General features: G+C 46.3%; 1 protein-coding gene and 1 pseudogene across 1 annotated transcript in view; one reads left to right on the top strand and one right to left on the bottom strand.

The window, feature by feature from the left end:
- Positions 1–8,726, bottom strand: part of LOC141060266 (uncharacterized) — a 30,205-nt gene extending 21,479 nt beyond the window's left edge. Inside the window, exon 1 of the mRNA XM_073556489.1 lies at positions 8,714–8,726. Coding sequence (XP_073412590.1) covers positions 8,714–8,726 — 13 coding nt within the window. The remainder of the gene's footprint in view (positions 1–8,713) is intronic.
- Positions 8,727–12,318: 3,592 nt separating this feature from the next.
- LOC141060265 (uncharacterized) overlaps positions 12,319–23,154 on the top strand; it is a 48,034-nt pseudogene continuing 37,198 nt past the window's right edge.

Genomic DNA, 23,154 nt, shown 5'->3' with positions numbered 1-23,154 from the left:
ATCCCAGTCAGATGTCTGTCCAGCCTCTGTTTGAAGACTTCCATTGAAGGAGAACTCACCACTTCTCGTGTCAGCCTGTTCCACTCATTGATCACTCTAACTGTCAAAAAGTTTTTTCTAATATCTAATCTGTGTCTCTTCCCATTCAGTTTCATCCCATTGCTTCTAGTCTTTCCTTGTGCAAATGAGAATAAAGTTGATCCTTCTACAATGTGACAGCCCTTTAGATATTTGTAGACAGCTATTAAGTCTCCTCTCAGTCTTCTCTTTTGCAAACTAAACATTCCCAAATCCTGCAACCTTATTAGCTATCCCTCCTAGCTTTGTGTCATCAGCAAATTTAATCAGTTTACCCTCAATTCCTTCATCTAAATCGTTGATAAAGATGTTGAACAATACAGGGCCCAGGACAGAGCCCTGTGGTACCCCACTTGAGACATTCTTCCAACTGGATGTGCAGCCATTTACGACCACTCTTTGGGTCCGATCACTAAGCCAGTTATGAATCCACCTAACAGTTGCCTTGTCCATTCCATACTTAGTCATTTTTTCAATAATACGACTAAAATGTTTTTTTAACCCCAGATATTACATTGGAAAATAGGTAGATAGGTAAATGGTCACTACACCCAGAGATGAATTCCCAGAAGGGTGTCATTTCCAAAATGGGGTCACTTCAGGGGGGATTCTGCTTTTATGGCACTTTGGAGAGCCGCTAAGTGCCAGAACAAGAGAATCCTCCCTGAAGTGACCCCATTTTGGAAATGACACCCCTCTGGGAATTCATCTATGGGTATAGTGACCATTTTCACTACATGGATGATTTCCAGAAACTCGTAGTAGAAGTTTTATAGCAAAAATTGCAAAAATGTCATTGTAGTGCCCAATATATTGTGCCCAGCTTGTGTCTCTGGAGACCTCCCCTACCTACCCCCGGAAATTGTTAAGTCAGCTCTACTCAAATGTGTCTGTCACTAAATAAACCAAATACTTGAATGTCAAAACAGTTCAACAACGTGGTTCTGTGTGGAAGATTGTAAAGCCGTCATGGAGGCATAAGGCTGGCAATGATGGGCATTGTGGGTAATAATAGCGGGGATCATGCCTCATTCCCCTATAGGAACATACACGACATCTTCTCTGGGGGATCTTTCTTGTTTCAGTTACTGGGATGAGTGCAATAAAATGTCGCTCAGTGAGTCTTCTCACATCTTCAGATTCTAAAGGATTGGTGGGGGCAAAATTGTCAAAAACAAGATTTTCAGTGACCTTTTCCTGATAATCAAGGAAAGTATCTGCATTTCCGGCTTTTTGTATAACACAAAAGAATTATATGTGGCCACCTGAAACAAATACATGACTAACTTTTATACCAGATATATGATTTTCTTGATACCTGGTATGGCTGTAGAACCTGATCTGCAAGGTCCACACCCCATATATTTGTTGTAGTCAGTGACAGACACAGGTTTTGGAGTAGTGGATCCCTGTTGGTCTGCAGTGGCCCTTGTGGCATCTGTGTGGATCGAGCTCAGGATAAAAATATCTTTATCCTTATACTTAAGGACAAGCAGCTCTCCATTGTGTAAAGCCCCTGACTGCCCCTTTCAGAACTTTTCTTTGACCAATGATTGTGGAAACCCCTGATGGTTCTTGCGAATGGTCCCACAAGCCCCTATGTTATGTTCAACCAGACTTTTAAATAGGGGTATGCTGGTGTAGTAGTTGTCAACATACAGATTGTAGCCTTTTTGTAAAAATGGAGTTATCATCTCCCAAACCATTTTTCCAGATGTCCATGTCATGATACCAGTGCTGGATGACCGGCACTTCTGGGGTTAATGTTCTGATCTCAGTGCAGACTTTCACCTGCACACCTGGGACCTATTATGGTGGCCTCTCATTGGTTCTGGCGAGGCTCCTTATAGCCTCAGGAAGCTCCCATCCCCCGTCAGTTATACTTTCGCCCTTGGCATTGTGTGGTGACCCCTGAGTGTGTTAGTGTTGTGTTCTGGTTGCTTGATTCTCTGTGTACGACTCGGTCTGTTCTCTGGATATCGCTTTGGATTCTGCCTGGTACTTTCTACGTCTGTTTGGTTTTGATCTCTGCTTGGCTCTGACTGTCCGTTCTGTCTCATCCCTGGTACTGTACTGATATCTTGTGTATGACCTTTGGCTTTGTCTGACCTTCCGTCTGTTTATCCCTCAGGTACCTCGCTTGCCTGTATTGTGCTTGACCCCCGCTTTGCCTGACTCTGAGTTTTCTACCTCCTCTGAAAGCAGGACACTAAGCCCTGCCCCCTTGCAGTCACATGACCATAGGTCCTATGCCGGCTTGCTAAACTTCTAGATTCAGGTCCTGTGCATCTTTATTTTCCAGCTGTTCTTATCCCCAGGGGTCCCTACGGTGTGGGTGAGTCCCTGCTTAGCGGAGGCTGTACGCCGGCGCTGTCAGGACCCTGACATTATAACTGACCATTAAGTTTTTGGGGGGTTTTTTATGCAGAGAGTTATGGCTCCCATATGACAAGATGAAAAGTCTGAGTCAGATGTTTCAGAGTTTATCTCTGGAGCAGCAAGCTCTGGCTCGTTCTCAGCAGCAGGTTTCTGAGACAGTGCGGGGGGCTTTAGCTGCTGGGTCTCTGGGGGCTGGAGCGAGTGATGTTGCTTTGGTGTCCCCAGAACCACCTGTTAAACTGCCTGACTTTTTTTCTGGAAACAAAAAGGAGTTCAGGGTCTTCATGGAGGGGTGCAAACTTTTTTTTAGTTTGAGACCACGTTCCTCTGGGGACGAAAGTCAGAAGGTTGGGGTTGTTATGTCTCTGTTAAAATGGTCCCCACAAGCTTGGGATTTCTCCCTTTCTCCCACTGCCCCTGAGAGAGTGTCTGTGAATGCATTTTTTGAGGCCCTCGGGCACATTTATGTTGAGCCTGACCGAGTGCGATTGGCAGAGGACATGGTGATGAGTGTCTGTCAGGGGAAACACTCAGCTGAGTGGTTTTGTACTGAATTCTGCCGCTGGGCCGCAGAGGTCTCTTGGAACGACGCCGCACTCCGAGGACTCTTTCGCAGAGGCTTGTCCGAGCGGCTGCAGGATGCCTTGGCATTACATCCCCCACCTAACTCTCTCGAGGACGCCATGACCCAGGCTGTCTGGATGGACCGCAGGCTGTGGGCCAGAGGGGTGATGCAGGTGGAGACTCCATTGTTCCCCAGTGGAAAAGAGACTGCCCCTGAGCTCATGGATGTAGGCGCCCTCTCCCTGAAGGATACAGAGAGGAAACGCCGGAAGGACAAGCAGTTATGCTTTTACTGCGGTAAAACGGGACATTGGAAAAGGGAGTGTCCTGATTGCCCATCTTCAACCCGGTCAGCGGGAAACAACTAGGTCTAGGTAGTCAACAGGGAGACTACTCAGACCCTCAGGTACCCTTTTCCTCGTTTTCTAAAGTGTTACTGCCTCTGGAACTGTTTGTGGACGGTAGTTCTTTTTCCTCTACAGCCTTCGTGGACTGCGGGTCATCGACTAATCTCATTGACTCCCAATTGGTCACACACTGCAAGATAGGGACAGTTAGGCTCAAGGTTCCGATCAAGGTGATGGCCATTGACTCCTCTCCCCTCACTAAGGAGGGAATTCTCTTTATGTCTGACTTGTTTTCGCTCAGAGTGGGCGCTACTCATGTGGAAAACCTAAGTTGTTTTGTGCTGGACAATCTACCTGCAGGGTTGGTGTTGGGCATGCCCTGGTTACAACACCATAACCCAGTTATTAACTGGAAAACGGGGGAGATTGTTCAATGGGGGTTTAATGATTTTAAGTTATGTGATAAATCCGCACTGCTGGTTGAACCTGTTAAATCTGTGTCTGTATCATCTGTCGAGCTGAAAGGTATTCTGGGATGCCTGAAGGACTTCGAAGATGTATTCTCCGAAAGCGAGGCCGAGCCGTTACCGCCACATAGACCCTTTGACTGCGCTATTGAGCTGGTCCCGGGGGCTAAATTACCTAAAGCCCGTCTGTTTAATTTGTCCGGTCCTGAGCCTTGGCTATAAAGGAGTACATTGCTGAAAGTCTGCGCAAAGGACACATACGTCCTTCAGTCTCACCTGTGGCGGCAGGTTTCTTTTTTGTAAAGAAAAAAGATGGCAGGTTACGTCCCTGTCTCGACTTCCGGGAGCTTAATCAGATTACTGTATGGAATACGTACCCCCTTCCGTTGATTCCCGACTTATGTAACCAACTATCAGGGGAAAAGTGGTTTTCTAAACTGGATCTTCGGGGGCATATAATTTGATAAGGGTCCGAGAGGGGGATGAATGGAAAACCGCGTTCCTCACGACCGAGGGACTATTTGAAGATTTAGTCATGCCGTTTGGTCTTACCAACGCCCCCGCCATATTTCAGAATTTCATCAACGTGGTATTCTTAGATCTCATTGGTCGTTTTGTCGTTATCTACTTAGATGATATTTTGATATACTCCTCCGACAAGCATTCTCATTTGGAACATGTACGATCTGTTCTCCAAAGACTGAGAGAAAATCATCTGTATGCCAAATTGGAGAAATGTGTATTCTGTGTGCAAGAATTGTCTTTTTTGGGATTAATTGTATCCAGTGAGGGTTTTCGCATGGACCCCAAGAAGGTGCAGGCCATTGCGGATTGGGTGCAACCCCAAGATCTTAAGGGTCTTCAGCGCTTCTTGGGGTTTGCCAGTTATTACCGCAAATTTATCCGGGGGTTTTCGCAAGTGGTCAAACCTCTCACAGATCTAACATGCAAAGGTGCGGATGTGAGAAATTGGTCCTCACTCGCAAAAGAGGCCTTTGCGACGCTGAAAAAATGTTTTATGTCTGCTCCTGTCTTTGTACAGCCAGATCCTTCCAAGCCATTTGTGGAGGTAGACGCCTCCGAGGTGGGGGTGGGAGCGGTGTTGTCCCAAGGGCCTGCCACTCTAACCAAACTCAGGCCATGTGCCTTCTTTTCCAGGAAGTTCTCTGCTGCTGAAAGAAATTATGATGTAGGCAATAGAGAGCTTCTTGCGGTTAAGTTGGCGTTTGAGGAATGGAGGCACTTTTTGGAGGGGGCCAGTCACCCGGTTACTGTGATCACTGATAACAAAAATTTGTCTTACATCGAGTCTGCTAAAAGATTAACGCCCAGACAGGCCCGTTGGTCACTTTTTTTTTCTCGTTTCCAGTTTACTATTACATTCCATCCAGGGTTAAAGAATGTCAAGGCTGACGCCTTATCTCATAGTTTTCACCCTGTGTCTGTCCCTGAGCCATCGTCCTCCATTCTTCACCCTGGGGTGGTGTTAGCAGGGATCTTCTCTGAATTGGAACGGGGAATTGAGGGGGCCCAGTCGCTGGCTCCTGCGGCCAAGCCAGGGGGCAAGTTGTTTGTCCTAGAGCAACTTCGCCTTAAACTCTTGCAAGAGTTCCACGAATCCAAGTTGTGTGCTCACCCTGGTATATCAGCCACACGACTGGTGGTGGCTAGGGTCTTCTGGTGGCCTACTCTGGGTTCTGATATAAAGAAATTCATTTCTGGTTGTGGGGTCTGCGCTAGTTCTAAAAGCTCCCATAGCCGGCCGGCGGGGGAGCTGATGCTCTTGGAAGCTCCCGAAAGACCGTGGACCCATCTGTCCATGGATTTTATTACCAATCTTCCCTCTTCCAGGGGTAATACGGTGGTATGGGTAGTGGTGGACAGATTTTCAAAGCATGCTCATTTTATACCCCTGTCCGCATTACCTTCTGCTGAGATCTTATCCAGATTGTTTGTGCAGCATGTGGTCCGCTTGCATGGGGTACCCCTGAATGTGGTGCCTGATCGTGGTGTGCAGTTTGTGGCTAAGTTTTGGCATGCTTTCTGCAAAAAATTAGGGATATCTCTGTCCTTTTCGTCTGCATACCATCCTGAGAGTAATGGTCAGACGTAACGCACTAATCAGTCTCTGGAACAGATCCTCAGATGTCTGACTTCTGCTAGACAGAATGACTGGTGTGATATACTGCCGTTGGCTGAATTTGCCTTCAATAGTCGGGTGAGTCAATCCACTGGTATGTCCCGTTTCTTGATCAACTATGGGTTCAGTCCTCATTTTGGTGAGTTTTCTCGTCTGGATTCGGGGTGCCCCGGGGCTGTGAACTCTGTTCAGCGGTTAAAAGATACATGGGCAGAAGTCCAGCAGCGTATATCTAGGTCTCAAGGCAGGTATAAGTTTTTCACGGACAGGAAACGAACACCTGGTCCCATGGTTCAGGTGGGAGAGAAAGTTTGGCTCTCCACGCGAAACATTAAGTTAAAGATTCCGTCAGCCAAGTTGGGCCCCAAATTCATTGGCCTGTACAAGATTGTGGAAAAAATCAACCCAGTAGCGTACAGGCTGTGCCTTCCACCCTCTTTCAAGATCCCTAATGTCTTCCATAGATCTCTACTGAAGCCGTTTGAAGCAGTCCGGGGAGAATCCGAGTCCGCTGCTCCTCCGGTTTCGGTTGAGGGACATGTGGAATATGAGATTGGTCACATCGTAGATTCTAGATTGGTACGGCGGTCAGTACAGTACCTAGTTCATTGGAAGGGGTATGGGCCGGAGGACAGGTCCTGGGTGCCGGCCCGGTTGATGCATGCGGATCGTCTGGTTCGGGCTTTCCATGCTAGGTACCCGGGCAAGCCTGGGGGTCCAGAGGCCCCCCCGTTGAGAGGGGGTTACTGTCATGATACCAGTGCTGGGTGACCGGCACTTCTGGGGTTAATGTTCTTATCGCAGTGCAGACTCTCACCTGCACACCTGGGACCTATTATGGTGGCCTCTCATTGGTTCTGGGGAGGCTTCTTATAGCCTCAGGAAGCTCCCATCCCCCGTCAGTTATACTTTCGCCCTTGGCATTGTGTGGTGACCCCTGAGTGTGTTAGTGCTGTGTTCTGGTTACTTGATTCTCTGTGTATGACTCGGTCTGTTCTCTGGATATCGCTTTGGATTCTGCCTGGTACCTTCTACGTCTGTTTGGTTTTGATCTCTGCTTGGCCCTGACTGTCCGTTCTGTCTCATCCCTGGTACTGTACTGATATCTTGTGTATGACCTTTGGCTTTGTCTGACCTTCCGTCTGTTTATCCCTCAGGTACCTCGCTTGCCTGTATTGTGCTTGACCCCCGCTTTGCCTGACTCTGAGTTTTCTACCTCCTCTGAAAGCAGGACACTAAGCCCTGCCCCCTTGCAGTCACATGGCCGTTCACATGACCATAGGTCCTATGCCGGCTTGCTAAACTTCTACATTCAGGTCCTGTTCATCTTTATTTTCCGGCTGTTCTTGTCCCCAGGGGTCCCTACGGTGCGGGTGAGTCCCTGCTTAGTGGAGGCTGTACGCTGGCGCTGTCAGGACCCTGACAGTCCCCAGATAAGTAGGGCATCCTGGTGGGTTCAGGTTGCTGTCATAATTGTGAAAAGCTGATGTGTATCCGGTTGAACTCTCACACATTTTATAGAGCTTTATGCCGAACCTTGCCCTCTTAGAAGGAATAAATTGCTTAAGATGCAGTCTTCCTTTTGAATTTTATAATGGACTCATCAATGGAAATAACATAGGGGTGGCTTGAACAGGGCAGTTGGACCAATAGGACTGAATGCTCATTTTTTTAAACAAGCTCCATATTGAATGTAAGTCCTAAAAATGTTTTACTTTCTAGGACATTAGTTGGTGTCCATAAATTTGACCTAGCATAATAGGATCGTGGATTCTGGCTGATGAATTGGGACACATATAAATTTGTAGGACAATATGCTCTAGCAAGCTATCTGTCAGAAACAAATTAAAAAATTAATTGTTCCAAAATTTTCCACCTCCACATTTATACCAGGAATGGCATTAAAATTAGGGATGAATGGAGTAGCTGAATCTGAAGCCTCCCATCTTGGAAATATTTCATCAAGAAGCAAAGCCCCTTGGACATTGGTGTGCGCCAATTCCCGAGCACTAGGGACAGCGCTAGTACTGGGCATTGTTCCCTGAGTTGGAGACATTTCTCCAGAAGCGCTATTTGTCCTTCTTGTTGTACTGGTCCTTGTGTGTGAGGATGGACCAGAATCACTGCTCATTTCTGAACTATCACTGTCGCTGCTACTAAAGCCCTCGAAATCCACATCGCCATCTGACACTGCACTTTCTTCACTGTCAGAACATAAAAGTGCATAAGCCTCCTCTGCACTATAATACTGACGGGCCATTTTATTTATTTTTTTTTCCGGAAATAGAAAACTATGACGTGACCAAATTATTGGGGAAACAATTGAGAAAAACCTAATTCTTTAGCCTAACCCTAACCTGTCTTATCTGTATTGTTACTTTATAGCACAATCGCTGACTGACACAGCTGTTGGCAGCAGCACTTGTAACACTGTTTCTCCTCTAATCTCTCACTGACAGGAGATCTGAGAAGAAACAGCGTTTTTATGGGGCAGATTGCCAGGAAAAGTTCGCTGCTACAACAAACTTTCCTAGTGATTTGTCTCATTGGCTGGTGTGACACTGACGTCATAAGGACCTGTACCGATCAGGTCTCAATGAGGTAGGGGGTCACAGGAAGCATTTTGCGGTGGAATCCCCTAGTTATAAGGTACGTGGGGTCCCGATGAGCACAAAACTGCCGACCGTAGACAAACGACTGCGCTGCACAAAGCCCTGCTAGCGCTGGCGATTATCTACCATTGGCGGTCATGAACCGATTACGTTAAGGCCTATTTTCCCTTCACCCATGACAGCACCACATGAGAGAGGGATCCGCCCCGCCAGGACAGGAACCTACTGAAACATAAGGGGCGGCACCTCTCCCCCGCTTCAGTTGGGTTCCTGTCCTGGAAAGGAATCCCTCTGACAGCGGCGGTGCCTGTCAGAATGAAAGACCCAGGGCCGTCCCGGCGTGTAAGGATTGCAGGGCTGACTTACCTGCAACGCCGGCCGTCGGCAGCTGGTAGCGCAGTCCCCGGGGTGTTGCCTGATTCGGGCCCCGGGTTCGTGCGGGCACGTCCTGATGTCCTCCCTTCGGAGGTCCTCCTCGTGCCGCCCTCCCCCTCCGCGCGCCCGTCCTTCGCCTGCATGCAGGGGAAGCCGGGGGCGGGGACCGGCGTCTGACGTCAGCGGCGCAGAGGATTCTGGGAGCGCGACCGCTGACGTCATCAGGACGCGACAGTCATGGCGCCGGGCGCGACGCCGGCCAGGAGCGGCTGGCGGTAGCGGGGGGGAGGGGTAATGTGGGGCTCACTCACTGTTAAAAGAAGGAGCAGAAGCGGCTGCAGGGGTGACAATGGCGTCTCAGGAGGATCGCTCACCGTCCCCATTGTCCCTGCCCCCATCGCAAGCTTCTGGTCGCAAGAGCCGCTCGAGCGGCAAAAGCAGCAGCCGTCCAAGTCACCAATCGAGGGATTCCTCGAGGTCAAAAGAGCGCAGGGCGCACGCTCCTTCGCAGCCCCAGAGCCCGGTATCAGTCTTTCCTGGGTGGTGAGTGATCTCCGTGAAAGTTAGGCAGTATTATAATAGGCCTTCCTATGTCTTTTTTGTTTTTCTTAGGGAGCCAAAAAAGCCATAAGTAAAAAGAAAAATAGAGAATGTGCCATATGCCACAGCCCTTTAGCAAAAGACTACCCAAAGGACTTATGTGTCAGCTGTATTCAGCGGACTATGGCTGAAGAGGTGCCGAACCTGGCAACAAACCTCAGATCGATAATAAAATCTGAGGTACAGGGCTCACTTAAAAAATTATTAAAAAAGAAGAGTAGGAAAGCCTCCCCGAGTTCCTCATCAGGCTCCTCCTCTTCGGAGTATCAAGTTGAGCAGGGGTCATCTTCATCCTCAGACAGTGATACGGGGGGCAGACCTTGCTTTCCCGTAGAAGATACGGACACTCTCCTTAAAGCCATCAGGTCCACTATGGGCCTGCAAGAGGAGAAAGTAGAGAGATCACTGGAGGATGTAATGTTTGGCGGCCTGCAAGAAAGGAAAAAGCGTACCTTTCCGGTCAATGACAAGGTTCAAGCCCTAATCGAGAGAGAGTGGAAGAAACCGGAGAAGTCAGGTAGCCTTCCCTCCTCTTCAAAGCGCAGATACCCCTTCGAGGCTAAAGACACGGACGTCTGGGACAAGGTCCCAAAGATTGACGCAGCAGTGTCTAGGTCTTCCAAGAAGTCGGCCCTGCCCCTGGAGGATTCAGTGGTTTTGAGAGATCCCTTGGATAAAAAAGCGGACTCATACCTAAGGCACACTTGGGAGGCAGCGGCAGGGGGTCTGAAACCAGCAATAGCCGGCACCTGCACAGCCCGGTCATTAATGGTCTGGCTGCAACAACTCGAAGAGAAATTAGTCTCCAAAGTACCAAGGGAGAAAATATTAGGAGAAATGTACCTGCTACACAGAGCTGCCGCCTTCTTGGCTGACACCTCCGCCGACTCGATGAGGTTAACGGCAAGAGCAGCGGGGCTATCGAACGCCGCAAGACGGGCGTTATGGCTCAAAGGCTGCCCTGGGGACATTCAATCTAAGGCGAAATTATGTTCGTTACCATGTGATGGGCAGTTCCTGTTTGGAAAAAACCTGGATGACATCCTGGAAAAAGCCGGTGATAAAAAGAAGGGCTTCCCCAGATACATGGGTGATCAAAGGAGACCGCCCTTTCGGAGGGGAAGGTTCAATCGAGGCCATCCCCCGGGAGAGCGGAAAAGGTGGGACGACAAGAGGAAAAAAGAACCAGGATTCATGTTTGGGGGAACTACCTCAACCGCCAAAAAATCCCCGCAATGACACCAGCCCTCCTGTGGGGGGAAGATTGAGGCTCTTTTTCCAAGAATGGGAGAAAATATCGGCCAACAATTGGATTTTGAACATTATAAAGAAAGGCCTAAAAATCCCCTTCTTCCAGCATCCAAGAGCTTCATTTGTGGTGACCCCCGTCAGGAAGAAACCAGAAGAGCAATCAGCCTTAGAAACAGAAATCTTAGGACTGTTGGAGAAACAAGTTCTGATAGAGGTCCCAAAAGACCAAGAGAGAAGGGGGTTCTATTCTCCCCTCTTCCTAATAAAAAAACCCGACCTTTCCTTCAGAACGATAATAAATCTCAGGCGCCTCAATCAATGGATTACGAACCAAACATTCAAAATGGAATCAGTGACTTCGGCCATAAAGCTGTTACACCACAACTGCTTCATGGCCGTAATAGATTTGAAGGATGCCTATTACCATATCCCGATGCACCAAGAATACCAGAAATACCTGAGGGTAGCCCTATACATCCAGGGCGACCTCAGGCATTTTCAATTTACAGCTCTTCCGTTCGGCATCTCCATAGCGCCAAGGATTTTTACAAAAGTAATAGCGGAAATGACAGCTTTCCTTCGAATCCACAATGTGATTATGGTGCCTTACTTGGACGATTTTTTGGTCATTGGCAATTCAGAACATCACTGCGCACATCAGGTAGAGAAAATAACGGAGACCCTGCAAAAACTGGGTTGGATGGTAAACTTAAAAAAATCAAAACTCCAACCCCTAAGGAAACAAACATTTCTAGGTTTCGTCTTGGACTCCGACCGTCAAGTTTGTCTCTTGCCAGAGAAAAAACTAGAGAAGGTGAGAGAAATGACCCTTACGGCAATACAGCATCCTCACATGACCCTAAGAAGGGCAATGTCCCTGTTGGGCACGCTAACAGCCTGTATCCCGGCGGTCAACTGGGCACAGTTTCATACCCGGCAACTGCAGGCGGAAATCTTGTCAGCCCAGAGACGATTGAAAGGGCGTTTAGAGGGGAAGCTGGAACTTTCCGAAAGGGGGAAAACTCTCTCACTTGGTGGCTAGACGGCACAAATTTAGCAGGAGGAACGTTGTGGCACAGGCCCGTGTCTGATGTAATATTGACGGACGCAAGCTCCTCGGGATGGGGGGCACACCTGAGAGAACATATGGCCCAAGGGTCCTGGGGTCACATAGAGCAGAAGGCTTCCTCCAACTTAAGAGAGTTAAGAGCGATAAACAAAGCCCTAGAGGCATTTATCCCCATGTTTCAGGGTCAAAACGTCCGGATTATGTCAGACAACAGGGTGGCAGTGGCGTATGTCAACCACCAGGGAGGGACAAGGTCAAACTCCCTAATGGACGAAGCCAAAAGAATCTTCCTCAAAGCAGAACAACATCTAACCTCCCTAACAGCCCTACACATCAGAGGGACAGAAAATGTTCAAGCCGACTTTCTAAGCCGCAACAAATTAAAACAGGGAGAGTGGGTCTTAAATCGTATAATATTCCAGAGGATAGTACAGGTATGGGGGCAACCAGTGATCGACCTCTTTGCTACCAAAAACAACCGGCAAGTGAGAAGGTTCTGCTCATTAAACCCAAGGGAAAACCCGTGGGCAGTAGACGCTCTACAAATCCCGTGGCGGTTCAAACTAAGCTACGCCTTTCCCCCGATAGCGTTAATCCCGGCAGTGGTAAGAAAGATAAGAGACGAGCAAGCCAGAGTAATCCTCATAGCCCCGTTCTGGCCAAAAAGACCGTGGTTTTCACTACTACAAAGGATGTCTCTCTCGGACCCGTGGGTACTGCCAGAAATTCCAGATTTATTAGCTCAGGGGCCGATATTCCACAAACAAGTCAAGGGGCTCCATCTGACGGTGTGGAATTTGAGAGGGCGCTTTTGAGAGATAAAGGGTTTTCCCCGGGGTTGGTGACTACTCTAATGAAAAGTAGGAAACCAATAACAACCAACATATATGGCAGGACGTGGAAGAAATTCCTTCAATTCCTGGGAAAACCGTTAGGTCAAGAACCCCCAATCAAGTCCATCTTGGAGTTCATGCAGGCAGGCTTACAGCTAGGCCTGGCGGTTAATACCCTAAAGGTACAGGTTTCAGCGCTGGGTGCATTATACAATTGCAACATAGCAGCAGACAGATGGGTAGCCAGGTTCATAAAATCTTGCCACAGATCTAGGCCAGTTTCCTTACCGAAAATAGCTCCATGGGATCTAAATCTGGTACTGGAATCCCTTACGAAGGAGCCGTTTAAACCCATACAGCAGATTTCAACTAAAAATCTCACCCTAAAAACCATCATTTTGGTAGCTCTAACGTCGGCACGTAGAGTTAGTGACCTGCAGGCCCTTTCAGTCAACCCACCATATACCCAGATATACCAGGATAGGGTGGTGATGAGAACAGACCCTGCTTACTTGCCGAAAGTAGTAACTAACTTTCACCGAAATCAAGAAATTGTCCTCCCTTCCTTTTGCGAGAATCCGAAAAACCCAGGGGAGGAGAAATTTCATAGCCTAGACGTTAAAAGAACCCTAGTAGAGTATATGTCTATAACCAGCCAGTGGAGGAGGTCCCAGTCCCTATTTGTAGCCTTCCAGGGTGCTAGGAAAGGTTATGGAGTGTCAAAAGGGACTATTGCCCGATGGATTAGGGAGGCCATTAGTGTAGCCTATTCAGCTAGTGGCGTCCCGGTTCCTGACGGCATCAAGGCTCATTCCACCAGAGCCGTGGCGACCTCCTGGGCTGAGAAAGCAGAGGTGTCAATAGATCAAATTTGTAAGGCCGCTACCTGGGCCTCACCCTCAACTTTCTTTAGACACTATAGACTAAATCTATCCTCCTCGGCTGACTTGACCTTTGGTAGAAGGGTGCTGCAAGCGGTGGTCCCTCCCTAAGGTGTTCGAAGTCTCCAGAATCTCTCATGTGGTGCTGTCATGGGTGAAGGGAAAACCACCATGGTTACTTACCGGTAGCCGGTTTTTCCGTAACCCATGACAGCACCCGTATATTCCCCCCCCTTTTCACCGTTTGGGTGTGCACAATAGTCGGGTGTATTTGTGTGATGTGGTGTTGGATAAATATGTAACTAACCGGGAAGTCCTCTCAAGTGCTCTGTAATCCAACTGAAGCGGGGGAGAGGTGCCGCCCCTTATGTTTCAGTAGGTTCCTGTCCTGGCGGGGCGGATCCCTCTCTCATGTGGTGCTGTCATGGGTTCCGGAAAAAACGGCTACCGGTAAGTAACCATGGTGGTTTCATGAGTTTTAATTTTTAAAAAATTCTGTGGAAGCCTGGCTGAAAAGCAATGTCAGACTTTCATCTGCTCATTTTCATAGATTTTTGATTTATTTCTACTTTTGTCAGATTAAAGTTATTTCTGTGACCATTGTGGGTTTTTCTGTCATTAAACGAGGGGTACCAACAATTTTGACCACGTGTGTAGGAGGAGTGAATATTTTGACTCCACAGCCCCTTTCCGGAAATTAACACGCAGTGGATGTTGGAGTGAAAATTACACATTTGCCATTTTATTACCCAGCACATAGTGCCCAGATTGTGCTCCAGGAGACACACACCACAAATTAAGTGGATTCTTCTCACTATAATATTGCTAAATACAGGGATCCTAAATGTTGTTTGCGCACACTGCAAGACTCCGAAGTGAGAGCGGATTTTGCAGGATTGGCTTATGGAAACCTTGTTGCTTTTCAACAGTCTTTGAGTCACTAATAGTGCGGGAACCTCTGTTTTTCCATTGACAGATGATGGACCTGAGTGGGGACTTGTTTTTGTGAGATGAGAATTGGTATTATTTTCGCCTACATAACATTGATTGGTTTCTTTTTATTCGATATTTGGGAGGCAGAATGAACCAACAGTTGAACACCGCACACTACTGGCTCATCCAACAAGATTTTCTATTAGACTGTGAACTCTCATTGTCTTGGTAAATAATTAAAGTTTTTTACATAGCTTGCCATTTTTATGGACAGTTCAAGTAGAAATGTTCAAAGATATAAAACTCAAGGATATTTTATTAAAAATAATTGTTTTTTTATTTTAGCAGATGACTATAACAGGAGATCAGAGGGACAGCTGACATCTTCAATTTTGAAATCTGATGATCTTGAGATCCTACAAGATACAACTGAAGTGATTGCTATTACTCCAGATATATCATCATCCATTCACAGCAAAGATCTGTCATCTGGTCCTATGAAACAGGTCCCATCTTCTGATTCATTACTGACTACTAAGAAAAATCAAAGTCACAAAAGAGGCATTAAAAAACAAACTTCTCCTAAAGCAAAGAAGTCATTTTCATGTTCAGAATGTGGGAAATATTTTGCACGTAAATCACTGCTTGTTGCTCACCATAGAACTCACACAGGGGAGAAACCTTTTTCATGTTCAGAATGTGGGAAATGTTTTCACAAAAAAAAACTTTTTCTTATTCACCAGAGAACTCACACAGGGGAGAAGCCTTTTTCCTGTTCAGAATGTGGGAAATGTTTTAACCAGAAATGGCATCTTGTTAGTCACCAGAGAACTCACACAGGGGAGAAGCCTTTTTTATGTTCAGAATGTGGGAAATGTTTTAACCAGAAATGTAATCTTGATATACACCAAAGAACTCACACAGGAGAGAAGCCTTTTTCCTGTTCAGAATGTGGGAAATGTTTTAACCAGAAATGTAATCTTGATATACACCATAGAACTCACACAGGGGAGAAGCCTTTTTCCTGTTCAGATTGTGGGAAATATTTTAACCGGAAAGCGCTTCTTGTTAGACATCAGAGCAGTCACACAGAGGAGAAGCCGTTTTCATTTTCTTAATGTGGGAAATATTTTACTTGGAAATCAACTGTTAATAAACATTAGAGACATCACATAGGGGAGAAGCCTTTTTTATGTTCATAATGTTGATATAGTTTTAAAGGCGAGTACTCTGGCAGCTGTGCTCTGCTTGTGAGCAACGCATTATGTCCCTGCCATGTGCTGCTTACAAGCATAAAGCAGTTGCTGGTATCAGAGCAGGATTCAGCAAGGGAGCGCCGGGTAGGTAAGTGTAATGCTTTTTTTTAATGTTTTGTGATGGGGCCAATTATAAGGATTGGGCTATGCATACCAGGACTGGAATGGGGGGCCAGTCATACCCGAATAGTGATGGTGCCCTGCATACCAGGATAAGGATGGGGGCCATGCATACCAGGAGCGGGATGGGGCCAATCATGCCAGAATAGGGATGGGACCCTGCATACTAGGACAAAATGGGGACGCTGCATACCAGGATAAGGATGAGGGCCATGCATACTACGACATGATGGGAGCCCTGCAAACCAGGATAAGGATGGGGCCATGCATACTAGTATAGGGATGAGGGATCTATGTATACCAGGGTAGGGATGAGGGGACCATATATACCAGGATAGGGGATATTAAGTACAGAATTAACCACAATTTTTGCTTCAATTTTTTTTCCTAATTTCCTCTAAACCTAGGTGTGTTTTATAGTCCAAAAAATACAGTATATATATCTTTTTTTTTTTCTCAGTGAACTCATTCCTCACGTTTGACCTCATTAAAATAAAAACACACTCCACTGGCGGGCCGGCTCCACTTCAGTGGTGTTGAGACTCACGGTCCCGGGGCTAATGTGAGGTTCTCACATCACACGAGCCCTGCACCCAATCAGCGGCAGCTTCACTGCTCCTTCCTTTGGTCTGAACATCAGCAGGAAGCCAGGGCTGCGACTGCTCTCTGACGGCCTCATGATGCTTGATTTGTCCGAAGGTGGGGACAGTGATGTCAGCGCTGATTGGGCACAGGGCTCACATGACATAAAAACCTCAAGAGACCCCAGAAAGCAGGTACCGACAACGTTTTCAAACATCAAAAATCCCACACGGGGAAAAGTCATTATTATACCTAGAGTGTGAGAAATGAGTTACAGGAAAATCGTATTTTGTGGGCCATCAAAAATAACTCAGACGAGGAGAACCTATATATATTATTCACAAATTGTACAAAAACATGATGCGCGTGGCGTGTGTTCAAGAATGATATATTATATGGGAGTTTTATAGAATAAACCAAATACCAACAGAAAATAAACGACCAAAAACAAACATTTATCAGTAAAATTAACTCATCTTAATTAGGTAAAGTATGAAAGAATTGCGCCATTTTCCGATACCCGTCGCATCTTCATTTTTCATGATCTTGGGTTGGGTGAAGACTTATTTTTTGTGGCCCGAGCGGACGTTTTTAATGATACCATTTTGGTGCAGATACAATCTTCTGATCGCCTGTTATTGTATTTTAATGTAATAGTGTGGCGACCAAAAAAACTTAATTCTGGCATTTTTTACGTTTTATCTCATTACGCCATTTAGTGATCGGGTTAATTCTTTTTTTATGTTGATAGATCGGGTGATTCTGAATGCAGCAATACCAAATATGTATTTTTTATTGTTTTATTTTAAATGGGGCAAAAGGGGAATTTGAACTTTCATATTTTTTTTTACTTTTTTAATATTTTTATAAACTTTTTTTTTTTTTTTTTTTTACTTTTGCCATTGTGAAGACATCCAGCAGTGTTCCTTAATTAACCAGACAACTATTTATAGCAAATAAAGAATAATAGAATGTTATCTGTATGTTGGCCTTAATTTTAAGTGTTTAATTTCTAGTTGGTCAAGAAAACAGACTTTTGTTTGTAAGTCGGTAATATTGACTTTTATTGTGCGCTTATCCTTGATCACTAGTGATGTTTGCTGATATGCTAATTATGCATTGTGTTATGGAGCCAGTTTGTTGACTTCTAAAGCAGAGAGGGAAAAACTATGCAAATAGTTTAATCAAGTAATGCTACTTGTTCTCATCTCCATTCTTACCCTTTATGTAAATACTAAATGAGGGACACTTGTTAAGTGTACAAATAGAATAACTACAATGTCCCAAAACCTAATCCAAAAGGGCAAATCACGCAAATCCGTATCACAAATCCCATCAATATAAACATGGAACAAGGAAGAAATCCCAATAATATTAAAAATTCATTTTATTCAAAAATTCTAAAAGTGACAAAAGCATAATGCCGTAATAGGGGACACCGTACACACTTAAGTAATCATGAGGAGACAATGTAAGACTGACATGTATGAACCAATCACATGACAGTACATATCAATTCTTATATCAATAATTATAATATTTATTCCATACAGTCAGAACCCATATACAATGTCTGAACAAGATCAATGATATCCAAAATATCCCTCCCCTAAGGGTATAAGGGAAACCACTCAGAGGCTAAAGGCATATATACTATAACCGTGTAAAATAACATGGACACAATGAGAACGTCAAGAATCCTGATCATAAATATGCCGATATGCACAGAGCACAAGGAATGAAAAAGTAATATTACCTCTAATTACAAGTGTGATCCAGCGTCCCCTCACCCCGACGCGCGTTTCGCCGCCTGCTTCTTCCGGGGGCGTCAAAGAATTAAGAGTGGTGTACTTAATTATTTGTACCAACTGTCCAACTGGGGGGTCTGTATGTGGGAGAGACAGGGCAAAAGCTTAGAACAAGGATGAATTCTCACAACTACACAATAAGAGAAAAAAGAATAGATCTACCTGTGGCAAAACATTTTTGTAGCCCTGATCACAGCACCATGGACATGAAATTACTTGTATGAAAAAGGTAACTTCAAATCTCAGAGAAACAGAAGGATCTGGGAGTATAAACTCATGACAGTCTTTGACACTCTCAATGCAGGAATGAATGTGTCGCATGGATTCATGTCTAATATCAATTAAGGAATTTTCTCCTCAGACATTGTGGGGCATCACAACACAGAACCAGACCCCTATCAGGGGACAATAAAACTTTCACACTCCTAATCTATGAACTGTTCCAATATTTATGGCCACCACTGTTTATCCCTCCCCCATAATGATAGTTCTACTTCACGTCATTTGTCTTACCTATTGCATTATGTCTGTGCTATGTGATTCTTCAGATTTTGTATTATTCTATGCCTGAAGAGACCTGAGTAGTCTGGAAAGCTTGCAATGTGTTACCATCTTTTCAGTTAGCCATTAACCCCTTTACTCCCAAGGGTGGTTTGCACGTTAATGCCCGGGCCAATTTTTACAATTCTGACCACTGTCCCTTTATGAGGTCATAACTCTGGAACGCTTCCATGGATCCTGGTGATTCTGACATTGTTTTTACTCTTCGCCACGACAGCACCCACTGGAGGTATCGGATCCGCCCATTTGGAACAGGAAACCCTACAGGAAAGATAAAAGGGGCGGTCCGCCTTTCCTCCTCAGTTTTTGGTTTCCTGTTCCAAATGGAGCAGGATCCTGCAGGATCTTACCTGGGCCATGCATCCGCCTGTGCGGTCTCTTCGGGAACGGCAGGGGCTGCGGTCCGGAGGCAGCGTCGGGGGAGACTCCGTTTGACGGCTCCCCCCTCGTCTGGTGGCATAATGGTAATGGCCGGGTCCGGGGAGGGCCGCCCGGTCTTACCAGGGAGCGCGCCGGTCTGGCATCCGGGAGATCCTCCCCCCCCATCCCCATCGGTGGGGGTATAGCGTGGATGGTGAGGCCATGTGCGCGCGAGCCGCGTGTGTTTATTGCGGTGGCGCGGGAGCAGGCCGGCGCCCGACGCTCCTATACCCCGGAAGTAATGGTTGAACTTCCGGGGTAAGATGGCGATGACGCGGCGCATGCGCCCTGTGACTGGCGACTTCCGGGGCTACGATATGGATACAGATAAAACAGCGCTGCAGCGCTGCAACGTTGGAACATGTCGTCCCCCGCAGAGTCGCAGACCCCAGCAGGGGATTCAGCTGGGGGCAACTCCACCAGGGACCGCAGCGCCAGGACGGAGACTGCCCGCAGGAGCGAGGCAGCAGAAACCCGATCCAAACCGTCTCAGCCATCTGAACCGGTATTAAGCTTCACTGGGTGAGTGTGCAAAGCATATGCTCTACCTATTAAGCTAACCTCCTCTCCTCCCCCCCCCCTCCCCCCCCCCCTCTTTACCTTTGACCTCCCGTTTTAGTCAAAGAAAAAAGGAAAAACAAAACATAAAGAATGCGCATTATGTTCAGAGCCTCTCCCTGACTCCTACCCCAAAAAGCTCTGCAAACAATGCATTAAAGAGACCAGGCAGGGGTCGACGATATCTTCTCAGGATATCCGAGCCATAATTAGGGAGGAAATACAAGCCATCAACCGCGCCAGCACTCCCGCAGAGTCCAGTCATAGAAAACAGGTTATTGTTAGTTCAGAGTCAGAGGAAGAACAGGATTTAAACTCAGACTCCGCATCCACGTCCTCATCATCATCCTCGGAGGCGGAAGGACGCGCATGTTTTCCTCTGGACAGCGTAGATAACCTGGTAAAAGCGGTTAGAAACACTATGGGGTGTGAAGAGGAAAGGGGAGCCCAGACCGCGCAGGACATTATGTTTGCGGGATTGGCAGAAAAAAAGAGGAGACCATTTCCAGTAATACCGGCAATTAAAGATCTCATCAAAAGGGAATGGGAAAAACACGACCAGAGGGGTTTTCTCCCATCCGCTTCAAAACGGAAGTACCCGTTCACTGATGAAGATCTATTAAAATGGTCTAAAATACCAAAAGTGGACGCTGTCATATCCTCCACTTCCAAACAAACCTCGATCCCGGTCGAGGACGCAGGATTGTTAGCAGACCCATTGGACCGAAAGGCTGAATCTTCGCTCAAAAGGTCCTGGGAGTCCACCACCGGGGTATTCAAACCCGCAATAGCCAGCACATGTACTGCTAGGTCAATGCTGGTATGGCTAGATCAATTAGACCAGCAGATTGAGCAAAGAGTGTCAAGAGAGAAACTGCGTGCAGCCATCCCGTTGATAAGAGGGGCAGCTGCCTTTATGGCAGACGCTTCAGCGGACACCCTAAGACTGGCAGCAAGGTCGGCAGCCCTGGTGAATAACGCCAGACGCGCGCTTTGGATAAAAAGCTGGAAAGGGGATGCACAGTCAAAATCCAAAATTAGTGCAACCCCATGCGAGGGTGAGTTCCTCTTCGGAAAAGCCTTAGACGAAATTCTCGCCAAGGCAAAAGAAAGAAAAAAGGCCTTCAGTGATTCTCCCATTCCGTTTTATAGGAAAACCTTTAAAAGACGGCCATTCGGGAGAAGAAGACAATCGGACAGAACGAGATGGGCCACGAAAGACGAAAAGCAGAAGGGTACCATCTTCAGAGGGCCAACATATAGGAGAGAGAAAAATTAAAAGTTTAGACCCACCGGTTGGGGGCAGATTAAAATTTTTTTTTACCAAATGGGAACAAATTACGTCAAACCCATGGATTTTGAATATAATCAAGGAAGGAATAAAGATTGAATTCCTTCGAATCCCCTATGAGTTCTTTGTTATAACTCGCCTTAATTCCTCACTTCAGCAAAAGGCTCTCGAAGACGAGATTCGAGTCCTGCTAGCTAAAAAAGTTTTAGTTGACGTCCCTGAGGAACAACAGGGTAGAGGCTTTTACTCTCCCTTGTTTTTGGTGTCTAAACCAGACGGTACATTTAGAACCATTATTAATTTAAAGAAGCTAAATTCATTTATAAAAAATTATAAGTTCAAAATGGAATCGATTAGATCCACTATAAAGCTTCTTTTTCCAAATTGCGTAATGGCAGGGATTGATTTAAAAGATGCTTATTATCATCTCCCTATACACAACAGATTCCAGAAATACCTAAGAGTCGCAGTGGAAGTCGAGGGCAGGATTCGTCATTTCCAATACGCGGCCATGCCCTTCGGGCTTTCCACGGCACCAAGAATATTTACCAAGGTGATGGCAGAAGTGATGGCCTACCTTCGCCAAAAGGACACACTAATTGTACCATATCTAGACGACTTCCTAGTAATTGGGAATTCAGTCAAACAATGTACTGAACGCGTGACTGACGCAGTCTCCTCTTTTCAGAGCCTTGGCTGGATCATCAATATCCAAAAGTCCAGACTCGATCCGCAATCTCTCCAGACTTTTCTAGGATTTCAACTAGATTCCTTGACCCAGAGATGTCTACTACCCCAGGTAAAAATCATCCTCATAAAACAAAAAATACAAGCAGCTATAGTTAAACCACGTGTATCCTTAAGAGGAGCAATGTCACTATTAGGATCACTAAATTCTTGCACCCCGGCAGTCCGGTGGGCCCAGTACCATGTCCGTACACTACAACACCAAATCCTCCAGGAGGATAAACGACATAGTGGTCATTTACAGAGCAAAATAACCCTGTCACAAGAAGTCTTGACTTCCCTAGAGTGGTGGTTAGACGATGACCATTTATGTTCAGGAGTCCCATGGGTTATAGTTCCATCCTGTATTGTAACCACCGATGCCAGTCCCCAGGGCTGGGGAGCCCACATGGAGAATGGGTTTTATCAGGGAAGGTGGAGTAAAGAGGAATGTGATTACTCATCTAATTTAAAAGAACTGACTGCAGTGTTCTATGCTCTATACAACTTCCTTCCGCAGCTCCAACAGAAGCATGTAAGGATCCTGTCGGACAATACCACCACAGTGGCATATATAAACAGACAAGGAGGAACTCGATCAGAGACTCTGATGTCTTCAGCGGCAAAAATTTTAAACTTAGCAGAAAACTAATTTTTGTCCCTCTCGGCCCTTCATATAAGAGGCGAGAGCAATCAAAAGGCAGACTTCCTAAGCCGTCACACTCTACGACAAGGAGAGTGGTGCCTCAATCGGAAGGTCTTCAGGGACATAGTAGCCGCATGGGGACAACCCGAGGTGGATCTTTTCACCACAAGGGAGAACAGGCAGATAAAAACCTTTGCCTCCCTATCTCCGTCAGATCACCCAAACATACTGGACGCCTTTCTAGCTCCATGGAATTTCAACCTAGCGTATGCGTTCCCTCCATTGATCCTCCTACCTCAAGTAATTCGGAAGATCAGAGATGACAAAGCCAGAATAATCTTAATAGCACCGTTCTGGCCAAAAAGACCGTGGTTTTCGTGGCTGCAGATTATGTCGATAACAGATCCTTGGATCCTTCCGACTGCCAATCTACTCTCCCAGGGCCCCTTTTTCCACCCTCAAGTGCTCAGCTTGCACTTGATGGCGTGGAATTTGAGAGGCAGTTATTGAGGACAAGAGGATTCTCGGAGTCCTTAATTGCTACACTACTACAAAGTAGAAAACAGTCCACGACCCAGATTTATACTAGAATATGGAAAAAATTTCTTCAATTCCATACAGTACCTCATACAACAGAAGTTCCGATAATCCCAATCT

This window comes from Dendrobates tinctorius, unplaced genomic scaffold (assembly GCF_039654945.1).
Source record: "Dendrobates tinctorius isolate UK_male_01 unplaced genomic scaffold, ASM3965494v1 ptg000233l, whole genome shotgun sequence".
Lineage (NCBI taxonomy): Eukaryota > Metazoa > Chordata > Amphibia > Anura > Dendrobatidae > Dendrobates > Dendrobates tinctorius.
This window is presented reverse-complemented; position numbering and strand designations above follow the sequence as displayed.